This window comes from Garra rufa, chromosome 13 (genome assembly GCF_049309525.1).
Source record: "Garra rufa chromosome 13, GarRuf1.0, whole genome shotgun sequence".
Lineage (NCBI taxonomy): Eukaryota > Metazoa > Chordata > Actinopteri > Cypriniformes > Cyprinidae > Garra > Garra rufa.
Window position 1 is genome coordinate 29,955,543 of NC_133373.1, and position 21,923 is coordinate 29,977,465.

The window sequence follows — 21,923 nt, forward strand, 5'->3', positions numbered from 1 at the left end:
TTTAAACCTGTTGTAGGGAACTACAACACAATATTAGGACACTTTAAATACCATATGACCGGCTCTTTAACAATGTACCTTTCTGGGCCTTGAACATGGTAGTACCGCTGCTGTCTATGCAGGGTCAGAAAGCTCTCGGATTTCATCAAACAAATCTTAATTTGTGCTCAGAAGATAAACAAAGGTCTTACGGGTTTGGAGCGACATCAGGGTGAGTAACTAATGAGAGAATTTTCATTTTTGGGTAAACTATCCCTACATAGTAGCTTATACGCATATAAAGTGTTCAGAGCCTCTGTTCAGAAAACAATAAAACAAAATCAGTTACTAATTTATTTATCAACGAACATTAAAGTAAAACAATCCAGAAATACACTGCCGCTCAAAAGTTTGGGATCAGTAAGATTTTAAATTATTTTTAATGCTCATCAAGGCTGCATTTATTTGATCAAAATTATTTCAATGTAAAATAACTTTTTTCTATGTGGATATATTTTAAATTGTTCCTGTGATACAAAGCTACATTTTCAAATCCTTCAGAAATCATTCTAATATGCTTATTTATTATCAATGTTGAAATTTTTTTTTTTTTTTGGAACCTGTGATACCTTTCTGTAGGATTCTTTGATCAATAAAAAGTTAAGAAAAAGAAAAACAGCATTTATTTTAAATAAAAAGTTTTTTTTAACAATATACACCACTGTTCAAAAATTTTGTGTCAGTACATTTTTATTCTTTCATTTTATTTTTTTTAGAAATTAGAAATATTCACCAAGGATGTGTTAAATGAATAAAAGGTGATAGCATAGATTTACATGCTGTTCATTTTAACGGGTTATTCATCAAAGAATCCTGAAAAAAAAAAAAAAAAGAATCACAGGTTCCAAAATACATTTGGCAGCACAACCGTTTCCAACACTGATAATTCTCATAATAAATCAGCATATTAGAATGATTTCTAAAGGATCACTTAAGACTGGAATAACAGCTGATGAAAATTCAGCTTTGAATAACAGAAATAAATTATATTTTAAAGTATATTAAAATAAAAAACAGTATTTTATATTGTAATAACATTTTACAATATTATAATTTTTTTTCTGTATTTATGACCAAATAAATGCAGACTTGATGAGTATAAGAGACTTCTTTAAAAAACATTACAAGTCTTATGATCCCAAACTTCAAATTTAAAGAGTTGAGCATGATTGTAAATAAAATGTATTCAAAACCAATCATTTAAATCTTATACACATCAAAGGCTTCAAAACTCTTTGTCTCTGAGGACATTTTACAGTAATGAGAATATCAAACTGGTCTCTAAACTGAACAAGCCTGAAGGAAGAAACATGACTTGAATTTATAATGGAATTAGAGCACTCTTAATCATTTTTCAATGATCTTTAAAACAAAATGATTACATGTTTTATTTGTTTTTTCCACATTAAACCATTCTTCTCTCTCCTTTCTGTAGCCATTTGGTGTTAAACAGCAACTGATTGTTTAAAATAGTATTATTACTGTGTAGAATGAGCAATAGCAATAGTTCAAAACTGTAAAAACAGCAAACAATATGCATGTTTTTGCTATGGTGACTGAATGTGCATGCTATGATTTGCAGCTGATGTCTAAAACCTTGTAGCAACTACAATTTGGTGCTTCAGATACATCAAACAGTTCACTCTAATCTTGTCTTATACAATTAGACATTTATGAATTTTTTCTTTTCCATTTTTTGAATCTCGCCTGCCCATTAAACAACAGTGTGAACCACCATCCCCCTCTGTGGGAGTTTGAATGATGTGTCACTAGAGGGTTTGAGTTTTGCTGCAGTGCTTTGAGCGTCCGTCGGGTGTGAGACACTCATTTGTTGGCTCCTGAAAGACAAGGGTGGACGTGTATGTGGGTGTATGTGTGTGTGTGGGTGTTATTCATTCTGTCTGAGTGAATTAATGCAATGAATGTGTTTGTGCCCACATGGAAAACACTTTGTGTTTGTGAGTGATGGCTGAACACTGAGATATGGCTGAGATCTGGTATGTGGGTGGACAAAAGAGCAGCCAGTGCTAATAGCCAGTAATCACTGACCCCACCAGCACAACTAAATCAGCGTCACGAATGGGGAATACAGGCCACATATCAATGTCTACAACATAAATAACAGCGAAATGCACCTCTATAACTCTCGCACCATCATGATGTTGTCCAGCTCAGAGGGAAGCACATGTTCCGTGCAGCTGACGGCATCCAAAATCTCAATTGCACATGGATCAGTATTGAGTTACACACACTACATTGTAACCAGAGCACATAGTCAGACCCCTCGCCACATCAGACTCATTTTGGAATCTCAAAGCCGACCGCTTTTCGGCTTCTAAAAATAAGTTTCCCCTCTAGGAGTTCTAGGAGGTAAGATCAGCCATTATACACAAGCCACTACGTTGCCAGTTTTTTACAAAACATCTGATTTTCAGAGGTCATTGCGCTTGACCTATTGAAAGTTTGTGGAAGTACACACGTTTTTTTAGAGACAATGTGAGCTAATAATTTTTTGCTGAGAAGGATAGAATGTGGAAAACTGGAATCTAATGAAAAAAAAAATGAATAAAATGACTTTTAAATGTGCAGATCCGCTTATGAGCCAAAAGCAGCTGCTGAGTGAAAATGGCATAACAAAAGAGACCTTCCTTCACATTAAGAGTAATTTTCAAGGGGAAAAAATAGAGAAGAAGTACAATTGCTACTTAAACGTACCCTAAAAGCCCTGTTTTTCTTTTAGAATAAGGCAATATCTTCACATAACAAACTTACACAAGTGCTCACCACACTATAGGACTGTTGTTAAATCTGGAGAAGAAGAAGCACAGTTATCAAAACTGACCTTTACTGGTGGTGGGAAGATGGGGAAAGACAATAAGAGAGAAAACTCAGGGGCTTTTAAAGTAGGGGCTGAGGGCTGAGGGGCCACAAAAGAGTGCTTGGAGGTCAGCAAATTTCGAGAGAAAAGAAAAAGGCTTTTACATAAAGTGTTTTTTGAGCAGTCAAAGTTCACAGATTAAGTTGAACTATTTCTGTTCAGGTTTATAAATCTAACACTCTAAAAATGGATCTAAAAAGATATACTGTCAAATTAATATATATTTTTAAAACAATATTTAACAAAAAATGTAATGAATGTTAAATGGATTAAATATATTAAGTGGCATGCAAACGTTTGAGAACCCCTTGTGAATAAAATGATTTTAACAAAACAAGAGAGATCATACAAAATGTATGTTATTTTTTATTTAGTACTGTCCTGAGTAAGATATTTTACATAAAAGATGTTTACATACAGTCCACAAAATAACCCCCTTCAAAAGTTTGGGAACCCATTGTCCTTAACGCTGTGTGTGGTTACCTGGATGATCTACGAATGTTTTTTTTGTTTTGTTTTGTGATGGTTGTTCATGAGTCCCTTGTTTGCTCTAAACGGTTAAACTGAGCTCTGTTCTTCATAAAAATCCTCAGGTCCTGCAAATCCTTCAGTTTTCCAGCATCTTTTGCATATCTGAACACTTTCCAGCAGTGTCTATATTATTTTGAGATCCATATTTTCACACTGAGGACAATTGAGGGACTCAAACATAACTACTAAAAAAGGTTCAAACATTGCCTGACACAAAGCAGTAAGAGCAACTTTTTCTTATTTTGTATTTCATATTGTTTTTCATTTAGTACTGCCCTTAGGAAGCAACAGAAGATACTTGCATGTTTCCCTGAAAGACAAATAATGTACAATTTAACTTGATCTTCAAATTCAAAAAGTTTTCACCCCCAGGCTCTTAATGCATCGTGTTTCTTTCTGGAGCATCAGTGAAAGTTTGAACCTTTTTTAATAGTTGTGTTTGAGTCTCAATTGTCCTGAGTGTGAAAAGATGGATCTCAAATCAGTCACTCCTGGAAAGAGTTCAAATATGCAAATATGTAGGAAATAAACTAAATATCTTTATGGAGCATGATCTTTACTTACAGTTTTTCTGCATTGGCTCATTTCTTGAAACAGAAATTACATTCTCAAAACAACATGGACAAACCTCCAAACCTCTTGGCAATTGTTCACAACAGAATTGAATTTCTCATTAATTTCACCAAATTGTAAATTTCTTAAGTACATCTTTGCAAATTATTAAGTACAGATAGCCTACATTTAGCACAATTTCCAAGTGAATAGATCTTGTTGATCTAAACTGATTGTTAATTCTCAGTCTAATGGTTGTTCTCTCCAAAATGTGTCAGCGTCATTTCATTGTATAAGTCATTACATGCACAATAGTCTGTTCAATTGTCAAAATTAGTCAAGACCATAATACCATGAATACCATACAGTAGGTGAATCCTTGGAACAGTCAGGTGAAACAAGAACTTGACTAATGAAGGAGGAGTTTCACACATCTCAGATGACCAATCAAACAGTATGTTTAGTTACCTGACAGATGCTGCCCATGACTGTGAATGCTGCCAAACATGTATGTAAAGAGCTTGACCATGCAGGACCAGTACTATTTCTGAACATGGAGGCACATGGCCAAGTAAATGAACAAGGGCAGCTGCCTGCTCAAGGAAAAGGAGGAGTAAGGGTGCGTGATGGTGGAATAGGTGGAAGAGGCCGTGGTGCACGAAGACACTGTGCTGTCCCGGATGAAATTCGGGCCACAGTTATAGACCATGTCATCAACCATGGCCTCACAATGGCAGAGGCAGGTCGCCGAGTGCAGCCTAATGTGCCTCACTCTACAGTCTCCTCCATCATCCAAACCTTTCGCAGGGAAAACAGGTATGTAGTCAGTGAATGATGGAATTTTATGTTGTATAGGACAGGACACTGCACACTGTGTGTGTGCTTGTATGTAAAACAACAATACAATTACATAGGTAACTCATTCTGTGAGGAATACATAAGGTATACAGTAGAGGGCTGCATTGGGATTGGGATCAAAGTACATGAAGTCTAAAGAAACGCGCAGTAGCCTAAGCGTTTTAGATGTCCCCGATAGCCCAGGCTACTAGTCATCTTCCCTACCAGTGCGTCAGAATACATGCAGGCCAGGGAAAGAAACAAACATGAATCTCTTTAATAATAGCAATACCAATAGGGTACCATTTGAGAGGAACTCTGATAGAGTGAAAGAGCTGCGGTACCAGTATGTACATGTAAGTCAGTTACTGGTTGTCCATCATTATAACCTTTTTACAATTAAGCAGTGGTTCCCAAACTTTTTTGGCTTCAGTACCCACTTTACCTGATTTGTGTATCCAGGTCATCCAGGATGAAAGTATTTGATTTATTTGACTTCAACATTTTGCCTAAAAACTGCAGCTTACTATATGATGCAATTATCAGTATAATCCTTATTTTGAGGAATATAAAATAAAATAAGAAAAAGGGTTAAAGAGCTGCAATTAGGGCCTCCCATTGTAAATCTAATACTGTGGGTTTTACTGTAACATTTCAGTAAGTCTATCATTGATGATTTCCCCCCTCCCCTTTCTGTCAAATACCCCCTGTGCTACCTGCACAGGGGTACATGTACCCCAGGTTTGGAACCACTGGAGTAGTGGCCTGTAGTATACTGAACTTTTGGAGAACATAGAACATTCCTATGTAATTGTCTGTAACTGTAGTGTATGACTCTTCTGTATGACTGATTTGATGTTTTTTTTTCCACTATTGTAGAGAATAATGGCATTGGCAGGAAACGAGACCCCTCACATCCTTGTGTTTGTGGATGAAGCTGGCTTCAACCTGGCCAAGGGCAGAAGAAATGGCCGTAATATTATTGGCCACCGGGCCATAGTGGATCTCCCAGGCCAGAAAGGGGGCAATATAACTATGTGTGCTGCCATATCTGAGAATGGTGTGGCCACTCACATCCCCAGTCTTGGCCCATACAATACACAGAAGCTCCTCATCTTCTTGGACCGCCTTCATTTTGATTTGATCCCTGAAAATGAGAGAGGTCTCGTAGGGCCTCACCTACCACAATATGTCATTGTATGGGACAATGTGAATTTCCACCGTGGCCCGCTCATCAGGGCCTGGTTTACTACCCATCCAAGGATGGTCATGGTGTTCCTACCACCTTCCTCTCCTTTCCTCAATCCTATTGAGGAGTTTTTCTCCGCTTGGAGGTGGAGAGTGTATGAGCATTGGGCTCAAGATCATAGGTCCCTGCTCCATGCAATGGATGCTGCATGTGAAGATACAACAGGAGATCATTGTAGGGGATGGTTGCGACATTCATGCCGTTTCTTCCCCCGTTGCATTGCAAGGGAGAATATACGCTGTGATGTGGACGAGAATCTGTGGCCGCACAGACTGCAGCGTGTGGATGGTCAGGAGGTTGAGGACGGCAGGCAGTGAAGAACTGTTATGAAACTCCAGCTTTATTTATAGCACTCTAGTTTTTTGTTTGTGTGTTTATATTACAGTTTATTATGCTGTATACCGTTTCTTTTTGCTCTGATATATGGAAGTTACTTTGTGTGTGGTTGATCATTACAATAAAAAAAGGAGTTACCATTTCCTTGGCAGTATGAGTGCAATGTGTGACGTCAAACCTTGGAGGCTACTCTTACCCTAAAATCCTATTTCTTTTTTTCAGTTTTATACACAATTGTATTCTGTTAGCTAGACAAAAACAGTACAGTAACCATTGTCAATGAAGGACTGGGCTAAGACTGTAAGGTGTACATGAGGGATATTTTAGTGGTCCTTTGCCATAGTGACAAAACATCTAAACATTTTGACTTGCAGTGCTTACACAATGCCAAAGAGACAAAGCATTTTGGGGGCACTGACTGTTTAAATGAGAAGGAAATTTAGTTTTGACACATGAGTGAACTGTTTTGGGAAAGGTATGAGCTGTTGCAGGTGAACCATGGTGTTGTGCCGAACCATCCACATTATTTTGGCAAAAGCACCAAGAGTGTTGAGAATGTCCGGTCTGTTTCAAGAAATGAGCCAAAGCAATTAAGAAGGATATTTGCCATTTTTGTGGCACTGACTTTTTATATGGGAAAAGAATTTAGTTTTGATGCATGAGTGAACTGTTTTTGGAGAGATATGAGCTTTTGCAAGTGAGCTATAGTGTTGTGCTAAACTGTAACACTGTTTAGCCAAATGATCTTAGAATTTTGAGAATGTAATTTCTGTTTCAAGAAATAAGCCAAACCAATGGAGAAAAACTGTAATATCCTAATGATTTTGGCATAAAATAAAAAATTGTTAATTTTGACCCATACAATTTATTTTGGGCTATTGCTACAAACATGCCTGTGCCACTCAAGGTTGGTTTTGTGGTCCAGGGTCACACACATACACACACTGACACACACTGATATATATATATGTGTGTGACCCTGGACCACAAAACCAGTCATAAGGTTAAATTTGACAAAACTGAGATTTATACATCATATGAAAGCTCAATTAATAAGCTTTCTATTGATGTATGGTTTGTTAGGATAGGACAATATTTGGCCGAGATACATCTATTTGAAATCAGAAATCTGAGGATGCAAAAAAATCAAAAAGACTGAGAAAATCACCTTTAAAGTTGTCCAAATTAGGTTCTTAACAATGCATATTACAAATCAAAAATTACATTTTGATATGTTTACAGTAGGAATTTTACAAAAAATCTTCATGGAACATGAACTTTACTTAATTTCTTAATGATTTTTGGCATAAAAGAAAAATCAAAAATTTTGACCCATGCAATGTATTTTTGGCTATTGCTACAAATATACCCCAGCGACTTAAGACTGGTTTTGTGGTCCAGGGTCACACATTATATATATACATAATATATATACATACATACAGTCAAGCCCGAAATTATTCATACCCCTGGCAAATTCTGACTTAAAGTTACTTTTATTCAACCAGCAAGTTTTTTTTTTTTTTGATTAGAAATGACACCTATGGCATCTCCCAGAAGATAATAAGATGTTGTACAAAAGGCATCACTGTGGAAAAAGATCTTTTATTTACATTTGAACAAAAAGTGGCATGTCCAAAATTATTCATACCCTTCTCAATAATCAATAGAAAAGGCTTTATTGGCTATTACAGCAATCAAACTCTTCCTATAATTGCTGACCAGCTTTGTGCATGTCTCCACTGGTATTTTTGCCCATTCATCTTTAGCAATGAGCTCCAACTCTTTCAGGTTGGAGGGTCTCCTTGGCATCACCCTGATCTTTAGCTCCCTCCACAGATTCTCAATTGGATTAAAGTCAGGACTCTGGCTGGGCCACTGCAAAACGTTAATGTTTTTTGTCTGCTAACCATTTCTTCACCACTTTTGCTGTGTGTTTTGGGTCGTTGCCGTGCTGAAATGTCCACTGGTGCCCAAGGCCAAGTTTCTCTGCAGACTGCCTGATGTTGTTGTTGAGAATTTTGATGTATTGCTCCTTTGCCGTTTACTGTGTTTAGGTTCCCTGGTCCACTGGCTGAAAAACACCACCAAAACATTAGGTTCCCACCACCATGTTTGGCAGTGGGGATGGTGTTCTTAGGGTTGAAGGCTTCTCCTTTTTTACGCCAAATGAAGGCTACATCATTGTGGCCGGACAATTCAATTTTTGTTTCATCTGACCATAAAACAGAAGACCAGAAGTCTTCTTCTTTGTCCAGATGAGCATTTTCAAAGGCAAAGTGGACTTTTGTGTACCTTATCTGGAGAAGTGGTGTCCTCCTAGGTCTGCGTCTGTGGAACCCAGCGGTGTGCAGTGTCTGTGGACTGTCTATCTTGAGATGTTGCCACCTCCTCCTGGCCAGCACAAGTGTCACTTTTGTCTTCCGACCACGTCCTTTTGAGATTTTTCACAGTACTGCACTGTTGCACTGTAGCCACTGGAACTTCAAAACATTTAGATATGGTCTTATAGCCCTTTCCTGACTTGTGAGCAGCCACAATGCATAGCCGCAGGTCCTCAGTGAGCTCCTTTGTCTTAGCCATGACTGTCCACAAACCAACAGCAGAGAGCTTCTGTTTTTCACCTGTTGAGTTGATTAAAACAGCTGTTCCCAATGAATCAGGGTAATTAGGATGCTTTAGAACAGCTTAGACTATTTGGAATGGTATAGAACTTTGGATTTTCCCAATGACTGTGACAGTTTGCAAAGGGTATGAATAATTTTGGACATGCCACTTTTTGTTCAAATGTAAATAAAAGCTTAGAAATATTTTTTTCCACACTGATGCCTCTTGTACATCGTCTTATTATCTTTTGGGAGAAGCCTGTGTCATTTCCGGTCAAAAAAACCTTGCTGGTTGAATAAAAGTAACTTTAAGTCAGAATTTGCCAGATGTATGAATAATTTCAGGCTTTACTTTATATATATATATATATATAAACATTAAATAAACATATATTTTACATTAACAATGTAATCAATATTCTATTTATTAAAGCCATTTATGAATCTTATTGAGTTATGGGTTTTAAGCAGTTTAGATAATAATAACTCAAGGCAATAACAATCTAAACAATATATTTTATTTGTGAACTTATGTTTAGGTCCCCCGGTAAAAATCACATTTCGGGGGTAAAATACACATTATTACGTTAAAATATCACATTATTGGGCGGTTTTGTTGTTAAAACCTGGCAACCCTTGTCTGAAATGGGTAGACTTCGCTTCAACCTGCAGACCTGAAGAACAGTGTTAAAGTTGCCCAATTCCGTGGGAAAACTGCAGACTTGGCAATACTGATTCAGACTGATTTGTAAATATGCATGAACGTGCATTAACACAAGAGGCAGGATTTAAGCCCCTGTGGCACACTACTCCCTGTGCCACATCTCAACTATAGTTTATTACAAAACCAAGCTATTATTCTTTATCCCAAACTATTCCTTACTCATGGCATTCATGTGACAGTGGAATAAGTGTTTAGAACATCCAGAGTGTGGATTTAGTGAATACCAGCTCTGACTAAAATCAATGATAAAATGAGTTATGCTGAGAGAGTTAAGTGCAGGTTATTGGGAAGATGGCTGGACGCCACAACCACATTAAAAACACACGGTACTCAGCTATGCTGCTTATAAGCCCCTGTGTTTGCTAAATGAGGACAAAAATGAAGGAGCAAACAAATAAACTGGTGCATGAAGGACCATATAAATAAACTGGATGGTGAACACTTAACTTCCTGTTGACAGACGACATCAAGACATATATAAATGATGGCACTAAAGTTATATGTGCAGTGTTTAGCCGTCAATATCTCCTCAGACACGTGACTCTCAGGGAGCCATTCCTCACCCCACCATGTCATCTCAGCTGCTGTGAGGAATCTCAATCCGGTAGGCCTCGCTCCACATTTCAGGAAGTGACAGTCACACTATGGTCTACACACAACAGCAAGGTCATCCTTCGAACTGCACAGACAAACTGAGATTGAAAAGCCTAGTAAATCCCTGCTCTTAAATCTTATGGCGACACACTGTCTACAACATTCCCGCCCTTCAGTTGAGCAAGACCCCACAGAAGACACAATTTTATTGAAGATATATTTCACACACTGTTCTTCCATTATCAGCAGGCGCCTAATTAAGGAAATTGGCCATGAGTGGCAGAGCAAGCCGGGTCCAGAGTGGAGCAGGTCCATTACTCTGTATAATTAATTACTGGTATAAAGCAGACTTATGATCGTATTTATCTCAGGATATGGGCAATATTCTGAGCACAATGATTTTGGCAAAGAGTTCATAAAGAGTTTGCACAACCTTTTTAAGGCTACTTGACTAATGGTATCAGTGTTTCAGACAGAATTCTTTTTTTGCCCACATACACCTTATATTTATACAGCTGATTCATGAAATACAGTAGAGGTCAAAAGTTTACATACACCTTGCAAAATCTGCAAAATGATAATTATTTTACCAAAATAAGAAGGATCATACAAATGTATGTTATTTATTATTTAGTACTGACTTGAATAAGATATTTCACATAAAAGACATTTACACAAGACAAAACAATAGTGGAATTTATAAAAATGACCTCGTTCAAAATTACATACACTTGATTCTTAATACTGTGTTGTTACCTGAATTATCCACAGCTGTGTGTTTTTTTTTTTTAGTTGTTCTTGAGTCCCTTGTTTTTCCTGAACAGTTAAACTGCCTGCTGTTCTTCAGAAAAATCCTTTAGGTCCCACAAATTCTTTGGTTTTCCAGCATTTTTGTGTATTTGAACCCCAACAATGACTGTATGATTTTGAAATCCATCTTTTCACACTGAGGACAACTGAGAGACTCCAATATGCAACTATTACAGAAGGTTCAAATGCTTACTGATGCTTCAGAAGGAGAAATGATGCATTAAGAGCCAAGGGTTGAAAAATTTTGAATTTAAAATCAGGGTAAATTTCACTTTGTCTTCTAGGAAACATGCAAGTATCTTCTGTAGCTTCTGAAGGGCAGTACTAAATGGATAAAATATTTTATTTAGTGAAAATAAAAAACATTTGCACATCTTTATTCTGTTCAAAAATGTACACCCCCTGGCTCGCTTAAGGCGAGACACTGCAGGTAAATAGGGTAAAAAAAAATTAAGTAATAGTTATCACCTTACTTACTCAGTTGATTGATTGCATTGATAATTGCGATCATTTTTTGTATTACAAGTTTTCTAAAATGTTAGGTTTTAATATGCAAATGAGGCATTATTTAATGAAATGTGCACTGATTTGCATACATTTCTAGTACAAAAATCTAAACACTGGATTAAGCCAGTTTCAAAATTCTTGTTTAATTTTTTTGACATTTTAGAGTCAAATGTTTTACAGAAGGAATTTTGCGTATCAAATTTTGTCACACCATAATTCAGAAAATGATATATTTTTTTTTTTTACAGTTTTTTGGGGAATAAAATGTTGTATAAAATCAAGCAAATTATATATGAACAAATCCCTCTGTAAAAGCCTTCAGTATATAGACGAGAATAAAAATGTGTGCTACTGAAGTGGAGATTTATGGCTCAGTGTAGGAGGAAAAAACTCATTTTTAGAAAACGGCCTTTAAAAATATAGATTGTAATTGAAATCTATTGAAACAAACAGATAAAGTTCCATAAAAGAAACACTTAATGGTGTCTTTTGGATGTTTTCTTTCCACTAGTCTGAAAAACACTTATGAAAAGCCAAAAAGCTCAAAATCTCCAACTTGACAGGTGCATGAAAAAATCCCCTTAATGCATCGTTTTTACGTCTGAAGCATCAAGCATTCAAACCTTCTGTAATAGTTGCATATGAGTCCTATAGTTTTCTTTAGTGTAAAACAATGGATCTCAAAAGCATACAGTCATTGTTGGAAATGCTGAAAAATCTAATAATTTGTGGGATCTGAAGGATTTTTCGGAAGAACAGCAGGCAGTTTAAGGGCAGTTTCATTCAGGTAACAACATGGTATTAAGAATAAAGTGTATGTAAACTTTTGAACGGGGTCAGCTATTATTTTCTCTTGTGGACTATATATAAACGCATTTTATGTGAAATATCTTATTCAGGTCAGTACTAAATAAAAAAATTACATGCATGTATGATCCCTCTTATTTTGATAAAATAATTAACATTTTGCAGATCCTGCAAGATGTATGTAAACTTTTGACTGTACATGTAACCAAATGGAGAAGAATTCATCTTGAACAATTCCATTAGCATTAATGTGTTTAGTTATGATTAAGTGGTAGTGTGGAATAGCTTTGAATGAATTATCATACTTTTCTCCTAAAAGAATACTCTAATGTTTATCATTATCATTATATATTATGTCACATCCCCTGCCAATTTAAGTTTGATGGCTACAGTAAATTCTGTTTACTGTAACAATTAATCAATGGTATATTATCATTGGCTAAAAAACATTATTAGTCAACTTCAATGATCTTCAAGGTCACAAAGCATCTTTGCGAGTCTCTGTGAGCTCTTTAAACCTTCTAACAGGGTTTTCTATGGCTATAAAAGTGCATAAGATTTGTGGCCTGAAAAGCACTGTTAAAGACGGTTCAGGTAATGGTCAGTCTCTCGGAGGAATTATAAAAATCATCACGCTGCATTGAACACTGAACCAATCTTCACATCCTTAATGCAAGGTAGAAGGTGAAAACAAGGTCAGACACATTCTTTTGTTTTTTTTTGAAGGTTTTAAAGTGTAAATTATATAACATTACATTATCCTTAACTTATTACATTATCCACGACGTATACTTTCAACCATGACCAGTTTATTATTTTTCTCAGTATTTGTTATGGCTTTCTTAACTTGAAAAGTACATGCCCATTCACCACTCACCATCTTATTATCCTGCTTGAATAAATACATTTTAATGCTTTTACAGTGATGTCATACCAATAAAAATGCAATATCATTTATATTTCGGAAGCCCTGACGATGTCTCCCTCTCTATATGAATGAATGAAAGGTACTTGGGAGCAGAAGTTGGAACAAGGGCACGATCTGATCATTTCTATCCTCTTTATACCCTCCATGAAAAGGTTTAATTTTCATAAGTAGCCTCTCCTGGAAAAGGTTCTTGTACACAGGAGTTATAAATCTCTACAATGCAGATACACTAAGAATTTCTGAGGACAGGATTGATAGACAAAACAAGTGAATAAAGTGAAATTACAGTTTGTATTAATAAAATCAATAAATAAATACAGGTGTGCATATTTAAAAAAAAAAAATTAATTACTTTTTCTGAAACCACATTTACCTCAGGAGATCCAATTACTTTGATAAGAGTTTAGTGCCCTCTGCTGACCAAAAATAGTACCAAACTAGGGATTTAAAGCAACACTCATCCCTCAATGCTCCCTCTACAGGTTAGAAGCGGAATTGTTCATTTCCGCTGTCGTAAATAATTTAGCCTACCGTCGTGTCACATGCACGTTATTTGTTTGGAGGCTATCCAGGACCGGCTTTGGAAATAATGATGTCCAGTGACAAGGTAGAGTATGTTGTATGACTTTATAAAAGTATGAAAACCTTTTGTAAGGCCTGCCGTAAAGCAAGTCGCATTTGTAGTATCATGTGAACTACAAAACCGCGACCCCACGACCCAAACTTACATAGTGCTGTTATGGCTGATAGAGGCTTTAAAAGCAAGTATACCTTACTTATTTTCCAAAATTATTTGTAAATAGACAAGTTCAAACAACTTTTTTAAGAAGATGAAATATTTACTCCATAATGAAACATTTACTTTGATGGTCTATATTAAATTTGATGGAGAGGTAAAAAAAAAGGGTTGTTTTTTCAATATTAAGTAAAGCACAATCATGAAATATGAAATATATCTCTGATATAATTATATCTCTGCATACATTTTGCAGATAAATCTTTCAGTTTGATTTTAGTTTGTAAAGTACACGACCAGTCAAAAGTTTTTGAACAGCCTGCATTATTTGATTTAAAATACAGCAAAAGCAGTAATATTGTGAAATATTTTTACTATTTAAAATAACTGCTTTCTATTTGAAAATTTTTAAAACCTAATTTATTTAAGCTATATATTTTCAAGCTATATATACACATTACTCCAGTCTTTAGTGTCACATGATCCTTGAATGTTTCTTAAGGAGCAAATCAGCATATTAGAATGATTTCTGAAGGATCACATGACTGGAGTAAAAATTCAGCTTTGAAATCACAGGATTAAATTCCATTTTAAAATATATTTAAAAAGGAAGCAGCTACTTTAAATAGTACAAATATTTTACATTTTTAAATCAAATAAATGCAGGCTTGGTGAGCAGAAGAGACTTCCTTAAAACATAAAAAAAATCTTACTGTTTAAAAACTTTCGACTGGTAGTGCGCATTTAGAAGATTTCAAAAACATCTGTTTTAAAATATGTATTTATTACATTATTTTTCTTAGTCCTTGATCCCAAGTTCTGCAGCAGCTATTTCAGTGATGTTTCTACCCTTCATGTGTTCAGGTGTTTGACAAGTAATTTTATCATCATGAAAAATCCTTTTCTCATCCACACGCAGCCAATGCCATAAATATGCCAAACTAGCGTTGCAGTGCCATGGATTACCTGACAGCACAGCATACGAACGTCCATCCAATATACCTGGAGTCAGGTTTTGAAGATAGTTGCTTCTGAGGTCAAGGAAAACAAGTTCATCCTGCTTAAGGAAAAGTCCAGCAGGCAGGCTCTCCAAACGGTTGCCACTCAAGAACATCTGGCGAAGGTTTGGGTTACCAATGAAGGCTGATGGGTCTAAGAACTTCAGTCTGTTGTTTTCCAGGTACAGAGCTTCAAGTTTGGGAAGAGAGGTCAGAGCTCCAGGAGTCAGTTCCTCCAGCTGGTTATTTTTAAAGTCTAAGCTCTCAAGATTGTTGAGTCTTCGCAGGAAGGCCACGGGCAGCTGGGTGAATTTGTTAGATGACAAATCTAACCTCTGGAGAGAGTTGTTTACAGGCAGACAGTCAGCATCTATCTCGGAGAGCAGGTTTTCTGAGAGCGTGAGCTCCACAAGAGGAGAATGATGAAAGACTCGGGATGGTAAAGATGTCAGTTTGTTACCTATTGAGATAGGAGCGTATTATTACCAATACACATAAGCACACACAAACAAGTAAGCTTGTTCTGATTCGGCTGTGTTTTGAAGAAATTATTTGAAAGATCTGTTCAAAGAATCAATCAGACATTTAATTAATTCCTGAATGATTCTGTATTTTTAAGATAATCCTCTGAGAATGGTTTAACGAGTTTAAAAGTTATTTCAAACCCATATGAGTTTTTTTTGTTTGCTGAATACTATTTGAAGAATGTTGGTAGAGAACATTTTTTGTCTTTAAAGAAGTAAGAAGTTCTTGAACAAATCATTTTTAATTTTTATTTTAATTATTTGTAAATAGAGAAGTTCAATAAACTTTTTTAAGAAGATGAAATATTTACTCCATGATGAAACATTTACTTGAGGGTCTATATTAAATTTGACGGAGAGGTACATAAAAAAGTTTGTTTTTCAATATTAAGTAAAGCACAATCATGAAATCATTAATTTCACATCAGAGATACTTATTTAAAACTAAATATTTAAGATTTCAGTTTGTAAAGTACACTACAAGTCAAAAGTTTTTGAACGGTAAGATTTTTTATGTTTTTAAAGTCTCATCTGCTCACCAAGCATTTTGGTTCAAAATACAGCAAAAGCAGTAATATTGTGAAATATTTTTACTATTTCAAATACCTGCTTTCTATCTGAAAATATTTTAAAATGTAATTTATTTTAAGCTATTTAAAGAATGCTGGTAGACAGACAGAATTTTTCTTTAACGAATACTGTTTGAAAAATGTTGGCAAGAATGTTTTTTTTTTCTTTACAGAAGTAAGAAGTTCTTGAACAAATAATTTTTACTTGTTTAGTTTCTGAATGAGTCAGTGTTTTTGAAAGAACAGGTTGGGGAAATTATTCAATGACTAGTGATAATTGTTTCATTCTAATTAAGGCAGCATTTTTGAACTATTCACTAATGTAAATTTAGACTCACCATGAAGACAGAATTCAAAATATCATACAGCCAATATTATTCTCATTATTTCAGAAATAGTAGTATGCTAGGAAAATAGTTTTGCTAACGAATGAGTCCTTGAATGACTGGACGACTCACAAAAGACTCACTTGTTCTGTCACTCTTGAATTTAGCATGACAATAAGACCATTTTCAGCAGCAATATTCAGCTAAATATGCGAGTTTCGTTCGGTTCAGTGGCACTGTTTACGTTCATTGACGCCATATGACCGATTGATGAGGCTTCCTATGAAGCGGTAGTAACGGTACTTACTGCACAGTTTACAAAACTAGATGTTTGTCAGTGGTGCTCAGGATCGGCAAATCATTCGCCGTCGTCCTATAAGTCATCTCTCCTTACTCTCTTTGTGATAAGTGAAATTTTATGTAACTTAGTGTGTAACAGGCTAACGTTACCTAGCAAACGGCTAACCGCGTCCCTAGTGGCTCTGTAGCAGACGTTATTCATTTTCCGTGCCACACATGTAATGAAAAGTCCCCACTAATGCACAGCCAGACCGACAGTCTCTATGTAATGCACAAACACAGATGAAAGGATTAAATCTGAGGACTGCAAGTAAGTAAACACACACTTATTACCTGTTAAGTCAAGCACCTGAAGATTAGACAGGCCCAACAGCAGGTCCGCAGGTAATGTACGCAGCTGGTTTCTGGTCAGACTGAGCCGACTTAGATGATCATGGGACAAGATCTTCAAGTCATCAGATGTTATGGAGCTTAAATTGCTGAGGTAGACAATGAGGTCTGTAGTGTTACCCGGGAAGCCCTTGTTGGGTAACGTTTTGAAGTTAACAGAGTCACAAATGACTTGTACCTCATCGGATCCGAAGACAGGTCTGTATTTTCCTGGGTGCGAAACACTCTGCGCATAAGCAAAGCAGCTGTGTAGCACTGCAAGGGTTATAAAATAATAGCTGTGCATATTTATGAAGAGACACAACAAAAGTGTAGTCTTCCACTTATTTTTTAAGATGAACTATTCTGCTTTTATAACCTAAATCATATTACATTGGTCAACATGCAATCAAGGATTTCCCAAGTCAACATTTGGTTTAAACGCTTGTGCAACATTGGACTTTTATTAATCGATTCCTGTGAATAATTTACAACAATCAAAAAGCATGCTTTTTAACTCTTTGGAAACAACAATGACTGCATATAATATGCATACAAGTATTTTAACGTTTTTCATGTTAATTTTTACAGTGCCTCAGTGAATATCATCTAATATTTAAACATTTAAAGTAATAGTTCACCCAAAAATCTAATATCTTTCTCTTTAGATAAATACAATTGGAGTTACATAAAAAAAATGCTCTTCTAAGCTTTATGATGGCAGCAAATGGCTGTTGAGAGTTTGAAGTCCAATAAAGTGCATCCATCCATCATAAAAAGTACCTCACATGGCTCTGAGGGAGGGTTAATACAGGCAAAAAAAAAATCCATATTTAAAACTTTTTAAACTGTAATCTCTAGCTTGCGCAAAGTATGGTATGCATGTTCACGAGAAAGTGGCGTTCCAGCGGATGATGTAGGCATAGCATTAGCTCCAGTGAGAAGTGATGAACACGGAAGCGCATATTACGGTTTATCAAGTTTTAAATATGGATATTTTTCTTACACAAATGCATCGATTCACTTCAGAAGGACTTTATTAATCTATCATAAAAAGCACTTTTTTATGATGGATTCACATTATTTTACTTTGAGATCTCAGCAGCCAATATTGCAATCTATAAAAGATTTATCTTTTAATAAACAAGTAATAATAATGAAAACTGTCTTCTAGAAAAAGCATTTGTGTTCACTGTATAAACACCACAAATGAGTTTAGATCATCACACATATGGAGTCATAGGTTTTCCATCAAATAAAGCTTTTTTATTAACAATTTCACAATGTTTCGATAGTTTGTCAGTGGCAACATGGCAAAATGATAAAATACAGAAAATGTTTGGACCGGAGGTCTTCATGTTCCACTATGCATACAGATTGTGTCTAATTTCTATCACAGCAATTAAAAATATGCTAAAATGTGCTACGGATTGCATCCTTGCATCATGTAATATCAGTCTTCAATAATGCATATATTTCTGGCAAACAAAAGTAAAAGTGTTCTTTGATATAATGCATGATAAAAATATAATCTCACTAAATATTAATCTGTTTTTCCTAACAAAAATAGATATAATACTTGTGTATATAATTCAGATGATCATGTAATTGCAGAGCCAAAGTATATATTCTGTTTCAAACACACACTAAGGCAAACAGTCATGCTTACTGACAACCTTGCGAGGAGACTAAAAATAGCCTCTGAAGTTTAAAATTCTTTAACTTAAAACTGTAAAGTCTATGAAGACATTAAAACACTCTTAAAATGACTTAAAATTGAAACTTCACCCTTTAGGTGATTTATGGCTTGTCTTGTATTAAATATTAGACCCCCCTTTCCCCAGTCATTTATACTTGTGGAGTTTGGCACTTGGAAGTCCTGCCATTTGCCAAAATGAACACTATGACATCTCCGCTTTTATAGCTCCCAGATGGATTATCACCTATCCAACCTTCACCAAGGCTAGCTGAAATTAAAAGAGAGGAGAGAGGGTTTAGGTCAATGACAAAACTCAATTATGGCAGACATTTCACATCCCCATTCTCAGCAGTATTGTAACCAAACCATACGTTTTCAGTTCTGAATCGTTCAATCAAACTAAGCCAGACTTATTTAATTCAGCCAAACATTTACACACAAACATGTCCATATTAGTGCATCAAACACTCTCAAGATCAAATCGCTCACAGTGGGAACAAAACACACTATTAATGCCATACTTAAAAAAACAGCTTTAAAGCCATAGCATAAACACACAGACACAAATACATGCTAAGGCACCACTGTGGTTACCCCACAAACGCAACTCCTCAGAAGTCTAATACATCGTCATCATCCATTTCAACATCAAGAGACCAACCCCAGTCCTTCAGGCCCAACTCAAGCAATCTGGAACAAATATCAACGTAAAAAATGATGGCCAACCATGTTTAACCAAAATTATATAGATAAATGCAGAGTTTTTAAGTTCTACAAACATGTGAGAGTGAGACTTTGAGTTAACTGTAATAAAAAAAATCAGACTACACCATGGAATTTTTTGGCTGATAATCATTCACTTATGATACTTTTTTAAATAACAGTTTGATATTTAAACAAACATTGTGTTGAAAAGGTCACAGCTCAGTAAGAAACAGATGCCAATATTATAGAATTAAAAGAGAGACTGCATTGTTAGTGGATGTTTTTTTAGCATTTACACTCAAGCAAAGAAATCTGTTCTGTTTTAGATGCATACAGAGAACAGAACAGACAACCAAACATCTGAAGGTGATGTTTTAGGGCAGCGCAGGCAAGCAGAAAACCTGGGCGATAAGCAGTGATGCAGTGTACTTACTGTCCACATACAAGCACAAGTGGGGAAGGTGAAAGGTCAGTGAAGAATGATACGGATCATGGGGCCAGGGCTATAAAACGTTAGCAGTATAATGTTAGCTACTGAGAAAACCTGTGCAGCTTCACAGCCAAATCTAACTTTTTGTGCCAGGTTAACATATGCCAGCACTATGACCAGGAGCATCTATACTTTTAACTTCACTGAAGCAGCAGTCGGGCTGTCACTAGGGATTATTTTGGTAATCGAGTAATTACCGCTGTGACGATTAATCGGATTATTAAATATACGGATACCTAAGCAAACAATAGACTTTAAAAATGACTTAAAATACACATACAACAGCAGTGAGGCAATAATAGTTTAAATTAAGTACCAAAAGCAAGTAATCATATGGTTTTAATGGATAAAACTGTTACAATTCATAATGTATTATTAACAACAGAGCTAATGTACAGTGCGCATTATAAAAAAAAGTGAGTGTAGAGGGCGTCAGCGGCCTGATGATTGTTTTTACACTTTACTCTGCGATCAAATCCTTGTTTAATATGACTAAACATTTAATTAATGTCCACTTTCTTTTTAATATTTGACCATTTCTTTACTACAGAAATGCTACAGCCACCGTAATAACTTGAATATGTGGACATCAAAATGTCTCAACTCAGGGTTTAAGCAGCTTTTATTTTGAAATCGCAAATTGAGAAGGCTATTAATCAGGGCTCAAAATTAACTTTTTTACTTGGTAGCACTGGTGCTCCCAACTTCAAAAAGTTAGGAGCACCAAAAAAAAATTTAGGAGCACCCAATTTCTTTTTAATGCAACGATCTTGATTCTTCATGGTCGATTCTGATTGCCTATGTTTTACAAGCAAATGGGCTGACCACTGCATTTTAAACAATCAACAGCATAAATAACAAAAAATAAACGACACAGTTCCTTCTTAGACAATAAATGCAGACATAAAGTAGGCTACTCTTTTGATATTCAAAGTACAATTAGAGACCGAACTTTTCAAGCATGATACAGAGTTATAGACAACTACACAACATATTATAACCCACATACTAATAACAGCCTAGATATTTTATTTAGCCTAATTTGCACGCATTGGGGAGTAGGGTTGGGTATCGTTTGAATTTTATCGATTCTGATTCCGGTTCCGATTCTGCTTATCGATTCCGATTTTTATCGATTCCTAATTCCGATTCCAATATGATAAAAAAATCCATTAAAAAGTTTAGTCAAACATATTTATTCTGTCTTTTGCCTATGGTTTTACCAAATAATACCACAGAAAACAAACAACTAGTCTAATATAAATTTCAAACATTAAATTGTTAAAGACAAGTAATAAAATAGGAGCAAATCAATTAGCAATAGCATAAATAAATAAAACTGAACAAAATGTCAGGTAGAGAAATTGAAATCAAAAGTTTAAAAACACTGCATAGTTTGCTTTTCATAAATAAAATATTGATTAGTCCTCATTAAATTTATAAAAGATATTCAGTCAATTAATGATTTTCTTTTGTTCTTTGATTAACATTTATGACAGGCGGGACGTTTATTAGACGGCTGTCTCTTTAACACCGAACACAGACCTAAGAATACTGTTACACATGCGTTTTCTTTCTTATCTGTTTACGTTCACTCAAGACAAAAAAAAAAACGCTGGGTTTATGAGGATATGCTGACGTATTTCGTTCATACAGGTCAATAAATGTGAAAGAGAAGTGAACAACCTTTTCTGCAGTGGAAATGCACGGAACTGTTTTGAGAACGGACACAGGTCGGGAGCCCGCATCAGGACCGCTGTTCTCCGTGCTCGCGTTTCAGATGTGTGCGCTGCACGCAAACAATGCGCA

General features: G+C 35.7%; 2 protein-coding genes across 7 annotated transcripts in view; both read right to left on the bottom strand.

Annotated features, from left to right (window-relative positions):
* Positions 1 to 9,642: 9,642 nt before the first annotated feature.
* On the bottom strand, positions 9,643 to 17,628 carry LOC141283654 (uncharacterized). 2 transcript variants are annotated; one of them, XM_073816964.1, is made up of 3 exons: positions 17,185 to 17,628; positions 15,101 to 15,592; positions 9,643 to 10,444 (listed from the first exon to the last, which is right to left on the bottom strand). In XM_073816964.1, exons 1-3 carry the CDS (start codon positions 17,525 to 17,527, stop codon positions 10,395 to 10,397), a joined length of 885 nt encoding a protein of 294 aa, XP_073673065.1. In that variant the 5' UTR covers positions 17,528 to 17,628; the 3' UTR covers positions 9,643 to 10,394. The 2 variants fall into 2 exon arrangements, with proteins under 2 accessions (XP_073673065.1, XP_073673064.1); XM_073816963.1 differs by lacking the exon at positions 9,643 to 10,444 and having other exon boundaries at positions 13,263 to 15,592.
* An 836-nt stretch (positions 17,629 to 18,464) lies between these two features.
* rock2b (rho-associated, coiled-coil containing protein kinase 2b) overlaps positions 18,465 to 21,923 on the bottom strand; it is a 44,525-nt gene continuing 41,066 nt past the window's right edge. For 3 of the 5 annotated variants that reach the window (XM_073853117.1, XM_073853116.1, XM_073853113.1), the window contains 2 exons: positions 19,514 to 19,609; positions 18,465 to 19,187 (listed from right to left, as the gene is read on the bottom strand). In XM_073853117.1, the coding sequence (XP_073709218.1) occupies positions 19,531 to 19,609 (79 nt within the window). In that variant the 3' untranslated portion in view covers positions 18,465 to 19,187; positions 19,514 to 19,530. Of the gene's footprint in view, positions 19,188 to 19,513; positions 19,610 to 20,057; positions 20,128 to 21,923 lie in introns of all 5 variants that reach the window. The other 2 variants (XM_073853114.1, XM_073853115.1) reach the window with 2 other exon arrangements.